The sequence below is a fragment of the Chelmon rostratus genome, chromosome 16 (assembly GCF_017976325.1).
Source record: "Chelmon rostratus isolate fCheRos1 chromosome 16, fCheRos1.pri, whole genome shotgun sequence".
NCBI classification, from domain to species: Eukaryota; Metazoa; Chordata; class Actinopteri; order Chaetodontiformes; family Chaetodontidae; genus Chelmon; species Chelmon rostratus.
The window spans coordinates 6,628,615-6,648,854 of record NC_055673.1 but is presented as its reverse complement, the minus strand read 5'-3'; the positions used below and the strand labels follow the sequence as shown (position 1 = coordinate 6,648,854).

Below are 20,240 nucleotides of genomic sequence, written 5' to 3'. Positions count from 1 at the left end.
AAAGGGTGGTGTAAAAATTAATTCATAAATAGCGTATTTGTCTATATGGCCTGAACACAATATGCTTACAGTGTACAGCAGGTGTCAGTTAACCCGTAGACCTTTTAGCTTGTTAGCAGAGGAAATAAAATCAGCACTGTTCAGCAGTAATGGCTCCCTGCTGCACACAGGTGTGTTTATTACTTTTTACTTTGCTTCTGTCTTTTTCTTCTTGTAAATTATTAAGTAAATTCTGAACCTTTGGGGCTCTAACAAGACTAAGAGTTTACTGCTATGTTAGCGGTGCTTTAAGCTAGGTGCTAACATCAGCATGCTAACATGCTCACGATGACAACGCTAGCTGATATGCTGATGTTTAGCAGGTGTGAGGTTTATACTGTGTCCACCATATTAGTTTGGAATGTTAGTAGGCTAAAAGTAGCTAATTAGCACCAAACTCAAAGTACAGTTTAAGCTAACGAGAATGTCATGTCATTTTTTTGGTGATAAAACAAAGTTTCTATGTTTCTATTCAACAGTTGAAAAGTCAGGGGGGCCACCTCACTCATAGGATACAACATCTGGGAACCATGAATACTGAACCATTGTCATGGCGATACATCCAACAATTGTTGAGATATTTCAGTCAGACACACACACAGTTAGCAACACAGCTAACGTGGTTAAAAATCATTCAAACACTTGGTTTTAGTGGTCACAAAGTGAATCACTGCTCTAAAAACACACTCTTCTGTCAAATTATACTGTAAATTCAAAGGTTGCTCTTGCACAGGAGTGTTGAAAGTCTTATTTTCCTTTCTCACTTAAAAACAAATAATCAAGCCACGCAAAGATCTTTGTTTTATGATTTTAAGAAGATAAAACTAAATATTCCTTTTGCTGATAATTAATGAAAACCATAATATCATCTTAAATCTGTCTTAAAAAAGAAAGAAAAATCAGGGAAAACTGTCCTTTAAAAAACCTTTGCCCCATTTCCCAAATATGGTTTTCTGTGGGTAATCCCATGCAGACTTTCCTTTACTATTACTTACATAATCTACATAAATATTTACAGTTCAGAACCTCTGTAATGATCTGCTCTGATTGTGTTTATATGAAGGCTGTGCCGGGCTAATGTCCACGTCAGGACGAGAGAACAGAACAGATTAAAGTAGCTTTAGGGTATGGTATGTTTTTCTGTGTTCTTCATGCTAACTGAAATACCTTGTACCTGGTCTCTCTAGCTTTAAAGTGTCAAGAAAAATACCTCAATAAGACAGAAATAAGGGGGCATTCTTATGGGGACCAGTACAAAAGTTTTATAAAATAAAAAGTCCACTTCCACAACTCCAGAAAAAGCGAGTAAGTGGACTCTGAGTTGAGATTATTTCATCAAATTTTCAAACAAATATGCTGGAAAAGACGTGAATATATGGGTTTGGCCCTGCCTGGTGCTAATGTGAAAATATGAGCACTCCAGGCCAATGGTATTCCCTCATAAACTGAGAAATGTAGCTGTCAAGAAGTGATGTACATTCCTGTTACTTCCTGCTTTTGATCATCATTTACGAGCGAGTGTAAAAGTGTTGACTTGCTGCAACAAGCCTGTTCTTCATGTGCTGTTAAAATCTTATCACAAGATCCACTCCAGATGAAAAATAAAAGCTCCATGTGGTGCCGTTGTTTGTTTGAGCTTTTCCCATGACTCTTCCTGAAATATTTTTGACCTTGTTTGCGGGGATGAAGGCGAACAGTCTTGTTTGGTCCCAGGAGGAGGAGGGGGAGGAGGAGGAAGAAGGATGGGGGTCGAAGCTCCTCAGTGAATATTTAAGATTTCACGTCATCCCGCTCGGCCTCTGAGGGGCCGGGGGCTCAGACTCAGCTGGGTCCTGCTGGTGGAGGCTGTTAAAGTAATTAGGGCGACATTACTGCGACTGACAGACCGCAGAAGAAGGACGGGGGCTACGCCTCGCACGAGACCCTCCAGCATTTGCAGTATTTGTACCAAATATTTCTTTAAGTCATTGAAGGTCCTCGTGTTGTGTTTACTATCAGCAGGAATTCACATTGAGCATTTGCCAGCTCTGTTTCTGTGTGTTTTACCCTTCTGTAACTTCTGAATGACGAGTTCTAAAGAGGGTCAGTTCATGTAAATTACCAAAACACATCTGTGGTTTCTAGCCAAGCTGATCACTGTGGTTTTACTTCCCTGGTTTTCAGATCTCCATCCTCTCTTTCTGCCTCTATACCAATTTAATGGCAGTGAATTGTCGCGGCACAAAAAAATTCAATAAACCTCCACTGGATGGGAGGAGTGGCAGAACTTCCTGCATGGCCACATACCACATGGAGTTTATCCAGTTGTCCCAAAAGCCGAACCAACGTGGACGAGAAGTCCTCGGAGAGACCAGAGGAGCGGAAATGTGAACTTCTCTGATTCTGTGACAACTGAGAAAACTCGATCTGTTGAGGAAGATCATGTGGTCTGATCAAAAGCTCTGGAACAGCTCCTGAATGTAGCCTGTGGAGGTGATTGCTTTGCCAACTGCCTACGAATAAAATAACCAGATAGGAATGCATGTTTTTGGCCAATCCAGTGAATTGAATGCCTCATAAATAATAAAAATATTGGCATAAACCAAAGCTGGTTATTGATCTGCAGCATACTAGCATACTACAAGTAAATGGATATAGTTTTTTATTTTTTTTATTTGTGCTTCAAAGGACATTCAAATTAGTTTAAGTATAAAAAGTCATTTGCTGAAGATGACCTTTAGGCTCAGGTTCAGGTTTATTTGTATGTATGTGGATTCGGTTTGCAGAAGACAAGCATCCATCATGACAAGCACGATAACAATGCTCAGTGCTCCGATAATCAAACACTGAAATAGATAATACTTAAATGAGTAAGGTCAAATGCAGGTAAAGAACAATATATTTATGTGTGTGTTATGCTATGACTTGTTCATCTCTTTAGTTTCAGGTCCTAAAAAACCTGAAGTCACTTTTTAAGAATCCACTGTATATCTTACCTGTATTTGAGGCGAGTTGAAGAGAAACATAAACATAACTCTGAGGTTTTAATCATCTTCTGACTGGCCTTCATCGGGGAATGTAACAACACCACAAGAAATGACAAACAGCACAGTCGAGCAGAAAAGCTCCATTTCCAGTAAAAGGTCAGCAGGGTTGAAATGAAGTGTTTTTGCACTCTCAGTTTCTTGTTGAAGGAATCATCATTCAAAGCTGCTGTTTTTTCATCGTGAGACTGACACTTAGCTGAGCACACACGCTGGTTTTCAACAACAAGATCGTTCATTAAGATCGGGAAGCCTCCCCGGGGAGCCGTGGTGATCCACTTTTGGACACTGACCATCCTAACTGAAACATTTGCATGTTCAGAGTCAAACTCCAGAGCATTTGGCAGCAAACCAGATTCTTTTAAGCCCTAGACTACAGTTTGCACTTTCTAATCTGGACTCAAGAAGGAGAATGGCCCGGGCGCCACTCAGCTGAGTCATTTAAGTTAAACTTCAGGAATCCTGTTCGGCTCCAAACGGCTCAGTTAAACTTCGCCTTGGTCAACTCTTTCCAGATCATTTCCTGAAGTGACAGGAAATGAAACAAAGATTTGCTGTTAAGTGGTGAAACACACATTGTAGATTCATGCCTCATTACTCACACACCCCAAAGTTAAATGTGTGGAATGTATTCCGGTGTGAGTGCGAGTTTCCAGCCAGATTGCATTACGTAGTAGGTGATGTTGAGCAGTTTGAATGTGGCTTGTGAGTGAGTCATAGGCTGACATGTAACCTGGGCTCGGCCACGGCCTCGATGGTATCTATGTGTCGGACGGCTGGAGGAGACGAGGAAATAACGCCGCTGGGAGAAAAATGTGAAGTATGTCTCCGACCTGTGCAGATGCTCAATGCACTGTCATTAGTTATGAATCACACAGGTTAAAAAGTGAAGGCCCCACCGATACCTGTGTGTGAAGTAAGTGGGCGGGAAGCATTCACAACACCTCAAAATGGTATCTGCCTCTGGGTGCAATAAAGTAGTGAAAAGCATGAAATGCATGTATAAATGCCAGCAGCTCAATACTTTGAGCTTAAAGCTAATGTCAACATGCCAACATGCTCACAATGACGATGCTACATTCTGATGTTAAGCCTGTATGAGTACCACGGTTGACGTCTTACTTTAGCATGTTAGCATGCTAACATTTGCTAGTGATAATGACCATTGATGTCCGAACTAAAATTCATGGCAACTCATCAAATAGTTGTCAAGAAATTTTAATCTGGACCAGAATGTCAGCTCATGGTGACCAAGTCCTTCAGATGCACTGTCTTGGGACCGTACCTGCTTGTACAAGCTTTGTGGTGATGCTAAAGTATTTCAGTAGTGAGTGAAAACATTTACCAGCAGGTGGCACTGGATGAAAAGTCAAAGGCTCCAGATTCTTCCTCCTGGGACCATGAATGTCCGTGACAAATTTCCCTGCAATGCATCTTGTTGATGCCTCAACCAAAACCAACAGACCAACAGTGACTTCACTTATATGGACAAAATATTGCGTTAGCCCTATTATTCAAAAAAAAAAAAAAGACTATAGTCCTACCAAGCTGCTTACATGGCTAATAACAATGAATATTCAACTAGTATTTACATGCAGCCCTGCATACTCTAATTAACAGACACAGCCTCCCTCTTTTATTCATTCAACCATCTTCTTGAAAAGGTTGGTGTCGTGATATTTGCGCACATCCAAAAACCTGTTGATATCCCAGTCTTTCATAATTAAAAGTAGCAGTGTTTCTCCTTCAGTTGGCTCTTTTCATGCGCATGCGTCTCGATCCCAGCCTTGAAAAAAAAAAATTGGGTAGGCAATGCAAGCAGGGAAGACACTGTGTATTGCTAACTGCAGTAAAAAGCATATTCTGAATGAGCTGTATAAATGTCCAAATAATTATCCTAAACCCAGAATAGTCACACATCTTAACGGGAAAATGCACCACTCAGAATAAGGCCAAATCTGGAAAATCCAAGTAGAATATGCTGTTTAGACGACCTGTATCAAATTCTGAATGTTGTCATATTCATAATAATAGAGGAATACTAGCGTGCATGTAAACAGAGTCATGTCATCTGGAGTCATGCTGCTAGCATGGCTAAAAACCAGTCATAATGCTAAGTGCCTGTTAGAAAAATCGAGCAGAAAAAAACGTCATGGTGTCATACATACCAGATGAAATGTGACTCTGGGATGGAGCGGTGGTGGAGCAACATGAAACCAAAGAGTGCATTCCAGGGACGGACTCTTCCCAGTCAGTCTCTCCATCATAAGTGTTTGTCAGCAGCTCTGGTTCCTCAGGACGCTTGTCTCCATCCCCCCATGTGGTGATGTTTCAGGCTAGTTGTGACTAATGGTGCTACTCATTGCAAAACTCAAGTTCCTCCAGTTTTGAGTTACTCTAAAGGAGCTTCAAAAGATGTTTTTGATCCAAATATCCAAATAGGGATGGATCGAGTGAGGGCCCACCAAGATAGCCTTGAAGGAATAGTTTGGCATTTTGGGAAATATACTTATTTACTTTCTTGTTGAGAATTAGATGAGAAGATGGATACGGCTGTCATATCTGTCCATTAAACATGAAACTACAGCTGGCAGGTGGTCATCGTAGCTTAGCATATCACACAAGGCTGGAAGCAGGAGGGAAACAGCCACTCAGTCTTTGTCGAAATAGGTAAAAAAATCGACTAAGCGGCACCTTTCAGGCTCATATTTGTGTAATTCTTACGCCAACAGAAACATAGCTGTGGTTTTATGGGGGAGTTATGAGGTGGATTATTTCTATTCTGGAGAGAGCTAGGCTAGCTGTCTCCGGTTTTAATGCTAACCTAACATAATCACCTGCCTGCTCTAGCTTGAGAGTAAAGAGATGAAAATCTTACCTGGTGGCAAGAAAACAAGTACATACATATACATAAACTCACAAACACACATATATGATGTTCCCTTTTGGTTGGAAATAGCTTCTACATTAGTGATCTTACTGTTAGAAAACTTTAACATCATCCTTTGAAACTTGCTTTTACCCAGAAACCTACATGATATTTTACCTCACCGACAAAAGCAATTGTTTAGCACTAATTTTATTGTCTTTTCACTTTTATTTTTAATGCTTCTACATCTCCATGGGTCCTTCTGTGCTTTAAACCTTTGTGCAGAATGTTGTGCTATGTCGTTTTGAATGATAGGTGCTATAATTAGGTCTATTTTCATTACTGTTGTCTGTACTTAAGTCATGTTATTAATAATGTGTGTTATTATTACCACTTTGAGTTACCGACATACATTCAATAAAAATAAAAACAATTGTGCAGAATTTGTATAAACTTGACTGCAGGTATAAATGCCCAATCTGAACAAGTGAATGGACCCTCTGTAATTTACACTGTGGCCAACCATGTGTTTTTGGCGCCCCCTAGGGAGAAAATGGGATAGTGCATGCTGACAACATGTAGGTTAAAAACAAGTTACAAGATGCAACTTTCAAACATTTGTTGGCCAAAGTGCATAAAAGAAACAAATTTCATGGTGTTTAAATCTTCTACTTGTTAAAACAGAATGCCGTATTAATGTTTACGACTGACAGAAGCCAGACTCCACAGTGTAAACAGCATGGTGCTGTCACCAGCTTGTGCTCTGAGATGCCCGTTTACTTTAGTAACTATTTTCACAAAACAAACAGAAAAACGTCAGAAGAGAATGTGCTGGCTATTCCCTATATTAGTTAGGTAAACACTGATAATATTTGGACTCTTCCATAAAATAACATTTTATGGACTGTGTGTGTGGGAAATTGGTCAATTTCAAAGTTTCACAGGCATGCATCTGCCAACATGAAACAACAAAGGTTCGGGGTAATTCAGCCAGTTTACTACATCCAACAATCTCTAAACTGCTGTGCTGAGTGATGCAGAGCACTGCCTCACTAACAGTGACATAGATTTTAATAAAAAGCCAAAACATAATCACGATACTGGTATTTTATTATTTTTTTGAAAAACAAACCATGTAATAAAAGAATCCTGGGTATTCAGGGGTTAGATGACTAAGTGACGCTTAACAAAAAGCAAAACTTTCTCACAATGGCAAACATGGAAATTAACTACATAATAAATACAATCTTTTTTTAACACTATACAAGATGGTGTGTTACTGGAGGTGGGCCTCATCAGGCCTCAAGTAACATGCACAACCATATTTCTACTTAATTGGTAGGTCAAAATATTAACCATGACCAAAGGTAGGTGGAAGGGGGAATGTTTCAAGCAATGCACACAGTACAGGCTGAAATATGACAACTTGAACAAAAAAAAAAAAAAAAAAAGGCATAAAAAGTTCACAAAGCCCATAAATTTTGTGTTTCTCTTCACGTGTCCTCATGTGTGTCCAGGTGTTCCAGTCGTCTTTGTTAAGTTGAATAATCCTGCAGGAGGACAGACGGTGAACATTAAGGAAAATCACTTCTCAAAATGTAAGAACTAAATGCTTTTCTTTGTCAATAAATTAAAAGAACTCAACTTACAGCTCTTGGTTTCTTGTTAACCTTCATGTCAAATCTGCAAGAAAAACAAAATATGGCTGTATTAGATATCAACATGGTCATTATGGTTAAAAAAAAAAGTGGTACCACTACTGTATTATGGAGAAGCCTAAAAACAAACCCATAACATGAAAACTAAATGAACATGTGTTTGTTCTTGTTCATTCACAAATCTGTAGCCAGCCCAGCATCTGACAAGACCAGCAATGCCTTATTAAACTGTTGGAGTTGTGGAAGCACACTTGAAAAGGAATCTGGGGTAAGAAAGTTATGAAGGCACCCCAGTAACAAGCAGGACCATGTAATGAAGTTTAGAATGCTGGATGCTGATGTGCATTCAAAATGAAAGAAAGACGTGTTGGACATGCAGTATGATTGAATAACTAGCAGGCTTAAACTCAAACTCTAGGTCAACAGAAGTGGACAGAGAGCAGGAAAAACGGTGGAAAAGTTGAGGATGGGGTTTACAGCAGGCAGGATGTCAACACCACAGGAGCAGGAAGTAAAATTCAGACTTACTCAAAGTCATAATCAAACATGGCAGAAGGACTGGGGGGGCGGCATTAGGGGAAGGAAGAAAGCAGCAGCTGTTAGTTTACCAACCTGAGTCTAAAGCCCTACGTCTACTCAATACTGCAGTCCAGACTTTACAGAGTGAGAGACCCACTTTTGAACAGCATGTTAGGTGGAGCACCTGCTGTGTTAATGTGTGGTTAGAACAGTGAAGCCTGAGTCAGGAAAAACAGGTTGACATTAAACAGGAGGCTAACACAGCGACAATGAACACTCCAGAGCAACTTACTGGATCTTCTACTGGTTTTGTGAAAATGTAAACAAGTCTGCTTAACAAACCAGCCATTTGTTTACTCAAACTACCAGACTTATCAATAAACAATCAATGCGTTTCCATGCTCTTAAGTGGATCCCCAAACATATAAAACTTTTAGCCTAAAAATATTTCTGTAAATTACATTTGAAGTATTATTATTAGTACCTGAGGACCTGACATTTATGTATTCACAAACAAATATTTCTTTCACTTTAACAAGAGAAAGGGGCTGAAAAGTATCTAATCCTTATTAACAGCGTCTCAGGGAAACTTTCTCCAACAGGACTAGCCTGAAAGTATGTTGTATTTCAAAGTCTTTTTTTTTTTTTTTCAAAAACTGGGGGGAACCCATCATCTTATATTCAGCCCGTATATAAGATGATGGGTTCCCCAGTATATTTCTCTTACACAAAAAATGATTCTTTTTCCAGACTTTGCTCTAGTGTTTGCTTTTTCTTTAAAAATACTTGACACTTTGACCTCTCTGGGTCTCCAAAAATCTGTGAAATGACACAACCTGGGGAAGAAAAATCACTGGTTGAACTGCTCAAAATGAATGTTTAATTAATGTCTAAAGCCAGATCTATCCAGGAGAGACACTATTTCTTGGCTATGTACATCTGTAACTGGGTTTCTAATGAGCCTTTTACCAACAGAACTTAAAAAAAGGAAAGCATTGCTGTAACTGCAGGATGTAAGTGAAGTTAATTTATATAGACTGCATTTCTATAGCACTTTTATACAAACGTTGCCATTTGCCCCACATTCATCCATGTACACTCACACAGTGAGCTACCATGCAAGGCCCAGAACCATCAGGAGCTACTGGGATTCAGTGTCTTACACAAGAACACTTTGACATGTGGACAAGGAGCAGCCCAGGACTGAAATGCCAACTCTACGTGCTGAGCCACAGCCACCCAATCATTACACGTAGCTGTGCATCCTGGTATTCAATATTCCCAATTAATTTATCTGGATTCAAAATCTGACTGAATCTGATGCAAAGTAGCCTCAATGTAAGTGTGAGTTTCCACAGCTGAACAACTGACTGCTTGTAACATTCAGTCTGCTGTCAGAGAGTGTTTAAATCTAAATCAGAAAGAAGCATCTTGTATCACAAAGACCCTTCCAGTGACTAAGCCATGGTACCAAAATAAGATGAGGGCAGTGGTGAATCCTGCTAATTGTATACAGATTTTCCAGTAACCAGGTTATACTACAGTCGTGTATACATGTTGCCCAGCTTCCAGCATGACCCACTTTCTTCTAGTGACCTACTTTGTTGTGTGTATATAAACATGCTGTTCAGGTATGAACACACACAGCCCCTTAATCAATAAATCCTGAAATTGGATGTCAATTCACAGTAAATTCAGAAGGAGAAGCAGAGATTAAACAGCATGCTGACACACTGTCTCATGTCTCGATTTTGTACCTGTGTCTGTTTTTGTTCTTCCTCTTCTTGTGGCTCCCATGATGGCTGCCTGAGGAGGAGGAGGATGCAGCCTTCTGAGGCTTAAGGTCCTGCAGCGTTGAGTCCACATCTTCTGTATCGTCCTGGCTGGGCTCGTTCTCCTGGTTCTGGAGATCTGGAGAAGCATCACTTTCCGTACCACTGCCTGCCTCACCTGACGCAACCCAAACAGCACAAACACATTGTCAGAAATTGCCAAAGAGTATGAAGGAGAAACCTTTAAAGTTTCAGAAACAACTCACGTTTCTCATTCATGTGATCTGGTATCCCTCCAAGTGCACATACTGCCTATAAATCAAAACAGAGAGTACAGTCTCGTTAACAGTTCTTTTCTTGTCATGTAGCAAATGAGAAAATAATACACTGTATGGGAAAAGTCCAGTGAGAGTGGGACTTACTGCAACTGACGTGACAGATGACTTGCTGAATAAACGCTCTGCTTCCTTGAATTTCCTATTTCTTCTATCGGTTTTACTATTGGAGTTCCTGATAAAATTACAGAAACATGGTTAGGTAGGTAACGCATGATCAAGTGGAACGACACAGCTCCCACCATGCACCTCACCATTAAAGGTCCACTGTAAAGGATTTAGTGGGATCTAGCAGTGAGGTTGCATTCAACAGAATACTCCTTGCCTGATCCACCCGTATGGTGGACGCCAAAAAGGCAAAGAAAAAAAATTCTCTAGAGTCAGTGTTTGGTTTATCCATCCTGAGCTACTGTAGAACACAGCAGCAACATGGTGTCCTGCCGGAGTGGGTCCTATTATTTCGTAACAATTATTTTGAGGTGATTATAAACTAATGTAATCACAACTGAAAATATCATATTCCATTTCTGCCACTAGATCCCCCTAAATCCTCCACTCTTTACTTCCATGATACTTCAACATCGTTGAACCATTCCCCAAAAAAATGCATACAAACACTTTCCCCTTATTTTCTTCTCTTCTATACACTATCTGATACTTACTTTTGGTTGGTGAGGTATCGGTCCCATCCTCTGATGATGTTGCCATACATTTGCGTGTCTTCTAGGTAGCTCCCTTCAAATGCATATATTTGTCTTTCCAAGTTCACCAGTGTCTCCTAAGATATCAAAATAAAATAGAATAAACTTGATTTAATTGTGAAAAGGAGGAAGACATTATGTAGAGATGACGCGAGATAACGCGAGAACTAACGCTACCAAACCGGGCGGCTACAATGCAGCTTAGCTATGCTAGCTTGCAAACGCATTCGGCGAACTACGCTGCAGTTATAAAATGTACATCAAAAGCTAGTAAAACTTTTGTTGCTGTTCTCAAACATTACCCTCAGAGTCGATGCTAGTTAGCTAGACAACAGTTAATAACGTTAACTTAACGAGTCTCTCACGGAATTGTCTTCACAGAAACGTTAGCTCTCTAGCTAAGATAGCAGGGACAACCAACACGACTGGAGGGAACAAGAGCAACCGCTATCATTAGCTTAGCATTTAGCAAGGCCCCGGTTAGCAAACGGCGAACGCTGAGATTGAAGTTAGAGCCTCCTGTAATTCTGAATGGCAAAACGCTTGGTGTCTATTTCACCCTCAACACAATTGCGGTGACATGTACTTACAGCAAGTTCTTGTTTCCTCTTCACCAGTTCAGCGAGCTCCCGGCGGGTGTCCGGGATCTGCGGCGGAGTCGCCTTCGCATGCATCGCCATGATGAATGTAGCTATCGAGAAACATAACAGAGGCGGGTTGGTGTGGGTTTGTATATAGCGCCTGCTAAATCACCACTTTCCGAGAGATGGCGCTAAAAGACAACAGGTCGTGAGAGCGACCCACACTCTGTTATTACGTCGCTATAGAAACATGATCTGTGAACAGTAGTTAACTTTCTCCGTGACATCCATCTGAACCATGGGCAACATGTATCGAGGATTTAATAAGAGTGAGTCTAAGTGAAAGATTTATTTCATTTTTGTAGCTAAAAGTACGTGACTCACTTGTTCTTTTAATCTTAAAGCAGATAAGATTCCAGCTGATACCGTTTCATCATCAATACCAACAAAATACCAAAGAGTGGTGATAACAAATCAAGAAAAGAAGGGGTTTTCATGTCAAGCTCAGAGATTCCCTTCACGTGTCTGTTCGGTAGGGAATCTGACTCACCTGGAATCACTACAAATGATCAGCTAAAGAGAACCAACAATGCAGCATAAATGTGATGATGTGTGTTTGTTTTAGAATGAAAATCCAGGACCAGGCAGCTATGGCTGTATCTCCAACGCTGAAGTCAGGAGTCCTTCCTTCTCAAAGAAAGGCACAACAGGCTTCGTCGCATCCAAGGTCAGGTCCCAGAGTCACTGCTCTGATTTCAGTTCAGACTGAAATTCCTCAACAACTGTTCGACAGCTCGCCATGACATTTTGCACAGACACTCATGGTCCACAGAGGATGCATCCTCCTGTCTTTGGCACCAGCAGGTCAAAGTTTATAATGTGAAGTATGTAAACATATTCATGATGGATTTGCATACATTTTGTATAGACAGTCATGTTTTGAATTGTCATGAAATTTGTTTCAAGGATTAGTTATTATTACTTTCTTGATCCCTTAGCTTTTCATCTAGTGTCATCAGCAGGTCAAAATGTTAATAATTTTTGCTAATTAGTTAACTAAATGTTAGCATGCCAAAACTAAGATGGCAAACATGCTAGCATTGTCATTGCATGTTGCCATGCTAGTGTTAGTGTTCAGCAGCCTCACAGAGTCACAAGCATGTCTATAGCCTCTTAAGTCCTGCTAATAATATTCTAAAACAAAAATAAAAACATTGTCTTAAGTTGCTAAACAGATAAAAAAAACCTTCTGTGGCAGTTACAGCCTTGACACTTTAGATTTTGCTGATTGCCTGTGAACACATCAAATATTTTTAAAGCACCCACAGGAGCATTGAATTGTCTTTGTCACATCATCCTCTCCAATAGGCTGCCAGGGCTACCAGAAACCCACAGAGAGGCACCCCTGGACCAAATGCATACAATCTGCAGAGCTGCCTCATAAACAAGTATGACTTCAACATTGGAGTCTCCAGAGTGTTCAGGCTGCCCGTGGCTGTGCAGCTGGATGGTCCGAAGCACAATACTCCAGCGCCGAATCAATTTGATGTATGTGTGTGAATTAAACTAGTTGCTTTTAGAGACTGTCTTCTGAGACTGTGTTGTGCGCGCTGTTGTTAATGTAGTTTTTGGTTTCTTCTGTATGGGCAGGTCTGTTGTGGTGGTAGACAGAGATTCTCCTCAGTGGTTGGTACATCAGCTTTCCTGTCAAAAACTGGACGAGACTCTTTTTACCCAAACAAAAACGTGCCATCACCATGTAACTACCTCTATCTCTCCAAGTTTTCGATGCAAAGTCATGCATAACCACAGTTTGTAGTTTTTTTGTGTCTTATCTGTTTTTATTCTTGCAACAATCATATTTTATTTAAATCTCACATCATACATTTGTTAAAGGCCACTACGAAGTGAACGACAATGTAATCCAGCACGGGTCCATGGCGGTTTTGTCCCCCTTCAAATCAAAAACTCAGAGGATCCCTGCTCCAGTGGACTACGGTGTACCGGGTCCAGGGGCCTACAGTCCGCATCAGACCCCTGCACCGGTGAAGAGGACCATCCTACCGTGAGTAAATGCACAAAATTTATGGATTTGGGTTTGCATGTAAATGTATGTAAATGTTAATTCTGTTAACTGTGTTTCAAGGAGGGGATATTATTTGGCAATATCAGCGCCTCCTCTGATGGTTCCTAAGGACCCTCCCTTGCCAGGCCCTGGGCAGTACGACATAGGAAATTATAACAGGTCGTCTAAGCATCCCATTCCCACTGCTGCATTTGCATCCAGAACTGAAAGAATACCCCGAAACGCACAGGCTGATATGAGGCCAGGGCCAGGTATTGACATATCCCTATGAATGTAAATAATTATCTAATGTAGTACATAAAACATACATATATTTAAAAAACATGCATTTTAGTGGATATTTTGGTTGTTGGTTGGTATTTTTCTTATTTCTCTGGAAAATATAAGTGATGTGATGTTTCCAGTGCAGCTACAGATTGTGTGATCTATCCAAAATCGAAGAAAAGGTTTCTTTCTAGAATGATCATTTCACACAGATGTGCAGAACAGGCTGAGATACTGACTTCTGCAGTGAGGTGGCTTTGGTGTGGAATTTATACACACTAGTTTCCATGTTGTAGTCACATGCTAATTTGTACATCTTTAAAGAAATATATTGGGATTAGGTCTGCAGAAAATGTGCATCCCTATTGTGGGAGCTGAGTGTGGTAAGTGTAGGAAATTGCTGACTTAAGTTTATGTAAATGAGGCAGGGTAAGGAAAAGTAGGTGTGCATAAAAATTTAATGACAATATTTTATCATAAAGCAACTCCAGGAATATTGCTTTAACCCTATCAGTCCCAAAGTTAGTTATGCTTTTGTTAACAGGTTACAGTCTAGGTTGTGACCCTGAAACCTATAAAGTCAGAGGGGTTAATGAGGTTTTATTGGAGTAGCAGCTGCATAAAGTTACTTTGCCTTTAAATTTTCTCATTGTTCTTTCACTTGTGGTATTTATTGCTTATGATGATGTGCTGAGCCCACATTCGCTGTCGGTTGCACCACAAGCCTCACAGATTTCACTGATGAGTAACTTGTGATTGGCAACACAAGTAGCACAAAAATGTTTTGCCTGGAGCTGAGTGGGTAAATTCTCCACGTACATCAAGCTGTGTGATACATTAAAACAGGGAATGACCTTCACTTTTGGGATTTTATCGGGAGACCAAAGCTGTTAGTCACTGAACATTCATCTCTGTCTCTTATCACCTGAAAGCAAGAAAGAAGAGTATCTCCTCTGCAACCTTTCTCTGTCCTATCATATAAATTCAGTTTGATTTAAACTGTCAGACAAAACAATAAATCGTGCAATCTGTGCATGACTTGTTTTTGGTGTGGGTTGTCATTTTGGTCAGGTCGTCCGTGTGTTTGATGTTGATGAAAGACAAGTATGTTGAGAATTGCTTCATGAACTGTTGTTAGCATTAGTAATAACATATTAGGTCTTAATTTGAGTATTTCAGTTGCTCATATAGTTGCAAGTATGAAAGCATTAAGTTAAATTTTCTCTTCATCTTTTCAGGTTTCTATGATCCACAGATTTTGTCTAAGCGGTCCTTCTTTTACAATGAATCCAGGGTCTGGATTCCTCTGTGAAGCTTTCAAGGAAACCTGCACTGCAGATATGTAAATTGTTCACACACACAAACTATGATTATCTGTATCAAAATGCTTCTATGCAAGGTGTCTTTAAATGTACGTGGGTTCATGTAGCTCTGATATTTTTTTAGATCAGTATTTCTATTTCCATGTTAAAGTTGGCCAATGAGATGTAAGACTGTTGGGACATTAGTGAGTCATTTTCTGTAATGGGGATGTAAGGGAATGCCAAAACACTTGAGAAGCCATATGTTTTATCCTCACCCTGGTTTCCTGATGCCCAAAGCTTTAGATGATATAGCAGCAAGTGTTGCTGCAGTCCCCAGCAGCTGCTGGTCCAGCCAGTGGTACGCCACAGTAACAGCTGAGAGCTCGAGATGACACCACTGTGCCAACTGCTACAGGGCAGGCAGAGGGGTGGAGAGTGACTCTGTATGTGAGCAATGTGACCGGCTGGGCATGATGCAGGGATGGTGTTTAACCCGATAGACAAATGGACACGAAGGTCACTCCCTTTATCAGATGTCATATTGTTTGAACAGTGGCTGCAAGACTCTTCTGAACCCACTTTTGTGTTGTCTTTAAGGTCTAGTGTGTAGGATTTAGCGGGAGCTATTGGCAGATGTGAAATATAATATTCACAATTATGCTTTCATTAAGACAAACTAAAACTGGCTCTGCAGAGGGACTTTCACATTTTTCACAGGTTTTGTGGCCACCATAGAGGAGGGCGAGGCAAGGGGTGTGTAGTTGGTTGCAGTGTGCAACCTCACCACTAGAAGCCACTAAATGCTACACACTGGACACTGAAAAGACTGTTTTGGGAAGGAGAGTTAGATGGGTGGCCACAGACGCGATTCAGAATAATCTCTAATGTTGCTTCCTATCTGCTGTAATGTGTAAATAACTGTTTGCTAACAAGTTTGCTATATTAGCTTAAGAGGTGATGTCAGTGTTGTGTTCACAACGTCATTCTTCTCTGTTCCCAAGTGGCCAAAAAACAAGGTATCGCCAGTTTAAATTAACGCCAGCTCTCTAATTAATATGTTAAGGACTACTGTTTTTTGTCCAGGCACAGTAACTTCCTGCTGGTTGCCTGGCAACTGTAAAAAAAAAAAAAAAGTTAGTTTTAGAGGTGCTGTAGACAGAGCAGGGCTAGCTGTTTCCAGTTTAAGCTAAGCTAACCGCCTGCTGGCTGTAGCTTCTTAATTACCATACAGATGTGAAAGTCGTTCTCATCGAACTCTCCACCAAAAAGCGAGCGAGCCTATTTCTCAACATGTCAAACTTCTGCTTTAAGACAAAGTTCTCTCTCACAGGAAAGTTGCCTCAAACATTGACGTGCAATTTTGTGTTCACCAGACGCAACTGTGAACATGGAAATTAATGTCACAGCGAGATATCTGCTCTCTGGAAACAACAGAAAAAACAACAACAGAGCGCTAGAGTTAATTATACCTCGTCCTTATTTCCATCTGCAGAGACAAAGGATGCGACCCAGCTTAAACCGCAGTGTCATCTGCTCGCAAGGAAATCAGTTGGACATTTTTCCCCAGCTCTGCTCTTGATAACCACACCAACTGCAGACATGCTTGACTCCCACACTGTAGCAGCTGTGGTTATATTCAGACTCTGACTTCAGCAGTGTGTGCTCTCCAAATATGTGTACTCGCCCTGTAAAACCAAACCATTGTGTACTGGGAGCTTTTACAATGAAAAGAGCATTTTATAACTCCCCTTTGCAGGCAGAAATGTGCTCTCCCCTCTGGTCAAACGCACAGGGAGGATCCAGACGAATGTTTTAAGTGTAACTGCGGGCTTTTTGTTAAGAGTCTTCTTGCGGTACCTTGTGTGTAGGAGGGGCAATTAACTACATGCCTCTATGGGTTTATGGGAGGCTCTCTGAACCTCCCCATGTCTCAGTCAGGTGCAGGCGAGTATGGACATGCACTCCCTCAAAGAAAGTCTCATTGAGAAAACTCTTTGTCGTAGGAAAAAGTTCAAGGACACACAGAGATTGAATCAGTAGCTCATCCATCATGGCTGATTAAAAACCTTAAATATTCAGGGATGTGATCTAATCTGGCATGTTGGGTTAGATTTGGCATCTCTGGATCCTATTTGTCATGCTAAAGTGATGCGGCCTGCACCGGAGTCAACAGCTTATAATGTCAACTTGAGCTTATGTGTGTTGCTTGGCAGCACATCAGTGGACTGCAGGCACAATTTGTTCTGCTGTCGTTTCATGAGTATCGAGGCCCAAAACACTTAAAGACACACGGTGTATTTATGGAGTCCTTGAGAATCAGAACATGAAGGTAGAAAGATAATGACGTGTGAAAAATGTGGAAAAACGAACATGGTGAGCATTACACATGCTAAACATCAGCATTTTGGCGTTGTCGCTGTGAGCATGTTAGCATTTAGCCCAAAGCACCGCTGTGCTTCACTCTTGTGATTGTGTCCTCATATAGAGAGGAAGGCTGTCGACAGATATTGTGCATTGTATGGCAGATGAGACCTGAGGGGAACCTAAAGGTTTAGCTGTGGTCTGGTTTTCATTTTACTGCCAACTCTGTCTGAATAGCATCAGCAGTGCAACAAAGAGCCCCTTCACTGATCAAGATGTGCTTTGATGAATTAGCTAATTTATTTATTTTGTGGTTAGAGCTTGAAAGTACCCCCCCACCCCCCTCCCCCTGCTATAACACATGACTTACTGTAGCAGCGTTTTCTGGAAAACAAGTTTACTGTGTGATCTGTGTCGTCGGGCACTTCTCAACCTGCCTGAGATCAGATTTTTCTTGAGATTGCAACTCAAGATATTTAGTGGCAGACGTGGAAACACAAATGCTCCATCCACCCATTCCATCCTCTCCACGAGCCAAGATTCTCCTGAAGATGGGCAGGATAGTCGAGGTTTATTGAGCACCGCCTGCCTTTCTGCTGCTGCTGTATTACATTTCCTGTCATTGCATTTCCAAATCCTATTACTGCATCAACAAATCATTTTTTACCACAGACTCCAGACTCAACAACAGTGCTGGCTGCTCTCACAGGCACCAACAGTTCAGGTTCAGCTCCATTAGCCCTGATGGAGCTGCTTCTCTTCCCCTTTCATGTGTCTCAGGGCGGCCGGTGGATTGATTAGCAGTCTTTCGGCTCAGCAGGCTATCTTTGGCCTTCTTGTACCATGTTAGAAGGGAAAAAAGAGACTCTATCACCTGGTTTTCCATAGGTCAGCTGCTTTTTAGAAGCATGGTTTTTGGTCAATTTAAGTTGTGAAATCAGTGTTTTAACTGTCAAATATTTGATTTTAGGCTGAACTATAAGAGGAAAGAGATAAGAACCGTAGTGAACGGCCAACCATAGAGAGCGATCTGGATGTCGAGAAGTCTCTAGCATCAGCCGCAACTCCGGTGTTTCAAGTCCTGAAGTCGTAAGTGTCTTCACCAAGCTAAGTGGGTCATGCATATTTTATCTGTGTGGCAACGCCCACATACGTTTGGCCTTTCAGTATTTAGTAAAGATCTACCACATAATCATGTTAAATGATCTGTCCTGATCCAAAGAGTCTCAGAATGACAGTTCAGGAAAATTTTACTGTGTTTTTTTTTTAACATGTGTTTGTTCTCTGTGTCAACCTTTATGTCCTGCAGATTAAAACACACACACACACACACACACACACACACACACACACACACACACACACACAGAGATGACCTCATCCATAATTAATCAGAATTTTTTATCCAAATGACCAAAAAAAAGCATAGTGTGTGTCGTTCTGGTCAGACTATTTATAAAATTCCTCGTTTAAAAAATGAATGACACAACCCTTCAACCCTCCACTTTCTGCTCTTCATTTTGATAAATAAATGTTATTTTGATATGATAACCACTGATGCTAATGTGTTTTGTCACTAACCAAACCAGCCAATAATTGTCACATATATGTGCAAGTTGTCTTTTAATTAAATGGCCCTCAAATAAAACAGTGTTTGATACTGCCATGGTGTCATATGCATTCCATACTGGGTTTGGGTTTGTTTCCTAGAAGTGTTTTTTTTTTTTTTTTTTTTTTTTTGGTCATCCTCCTGCTGCTTCTCTTTTTATCAGATAAGACTTGGCAGCAGATTTCCTCCTGGAAGACTGACCTCCTCTGTCTCCTCCATTGGCAGGAAGGTCACGTCAATTCTTAATCAGCTTGTCATTGCCAATACAATGAGCAGCATACAGGCAGATGATGCACTGTCACTTTTTTATAAATGGGAAAGATGATTTAGGAATCAGTGTACAACATTTTGCTTATATGGCATATCCCTAAAGAAATCCTGCTTTTTCTACACTGGGCATAGCATTGTTGATCTATTCGATTGTAGGTTTATAGAGACATTTTACAGCTACTTAGTGTTATTATTAGTATTACTATTTTTTGTTTATTTGATTTTCAGTAATATTTCAGTGTGATTTCATTTTTCCTGTGGTAATTAAGGCCTATAGTATCGTTATGAAATTAATACTGTACTGTTAAGCATTTTTCCTAATAGATATCTTGTCCGTAAAGCATAGTATGACTTTTGCTGTTACAAATTGTTAATTAAAGCGTTCCTAATTGCTGTAATTACACACACAGTCCGTTTTTTATGCTGTAATGACAATTCACCTCGTTCCAGGCAGCTGGGCTGATTTCAGCTGCTGGAAATCATCTGATGGATCAAACCATTCACTGGCCTTAAGTCTTAAGAGGTAACGTCTGTCTTGTTATGCGGCTACAGCCGATGAAAGAGGCCGTACAGATAAAGAAATGTATTGTTTCAGATTGTTAATATGTCTCCGATGAATTGTTTACCCTGGTTTGATGGGTAAACTAGTTTCGTCCCTTGCGAACCAGTTGGTATGGTCCAGTTATCCGGCATGCGGTTTTTCGCTCCGATCGACAGCATCAAGCTTGCAAGAGGAGACAGAGACTACAACCGGAAATAAGGTAATCTTGCCTTCAGAATAAAATAGATTAAAATGCAGGAAAAGTCTTATACTTGAAACATTTTATGATTTTTTTATTGTTAATAATT

General features: G+C 40.6%; 2 protein-coding genes across 2 annotated transcripts; one reads left to right on the top strand and one right to left on the bottom strand.

Annotated features, from left to right (window-relative positions):
- Window positions 1-7,023: 7,023 nt before the first annotated feature.
- Window positions 7,024-11,602, bottom strand: meaf6 (MYST/Esa1-associated factor 6). The gene is made up of 7 exons (XM_041955598.1): window positions 11,507-11,602; window positions 10,878-10,993; window positions 10,303-10,390; window positions 10,147-10,192; window positions 9,866-10,058; window positions 7,581-7,614; window positions 7,024-7,481 (listed from the first exon to the last, which is right to left on the bottom strand). Exons 1-7 carry the CDS (start codon window positions 11,594-11,596, stop codon window positions 7,467-7,469), a joined length of 582 nt encoding a protein of 193 aa, XP_041811532.1. The 5' UTR covers window positions 11,597-11,602; the 3' UTR covers window positions 7,024-7,466.
- A 193-nt stretch (window positions 11,603-11,795) lies between these two features.
- stpg1 (sperm-tail PG-rich repeat containing 1) lies at window positions 11,796-15,159 on the top strand. Its single transcript, XM_041956068.1, has 8 exons — window positions 11,796-11,826; window positions 11,902-12,029; window positions 12,123-12,224; window positions 12,866-13,045; window positions 13,148-13,256; window positions 13,394-13,562; window positions 13,644-13,834; window positions 15,086-15,159. The coding sequence occupies exons 1-8, from the start codon at window positions 11,796-11,798 to the stop codon at window positions 15,157-15,159; spliced, it is 984 nt and encodes a 327-aa protein (XP_041812002.1).
- The last annotated feature ends 5,081 nt before the right edge of the window (window positions 15,160-20,240 follow it).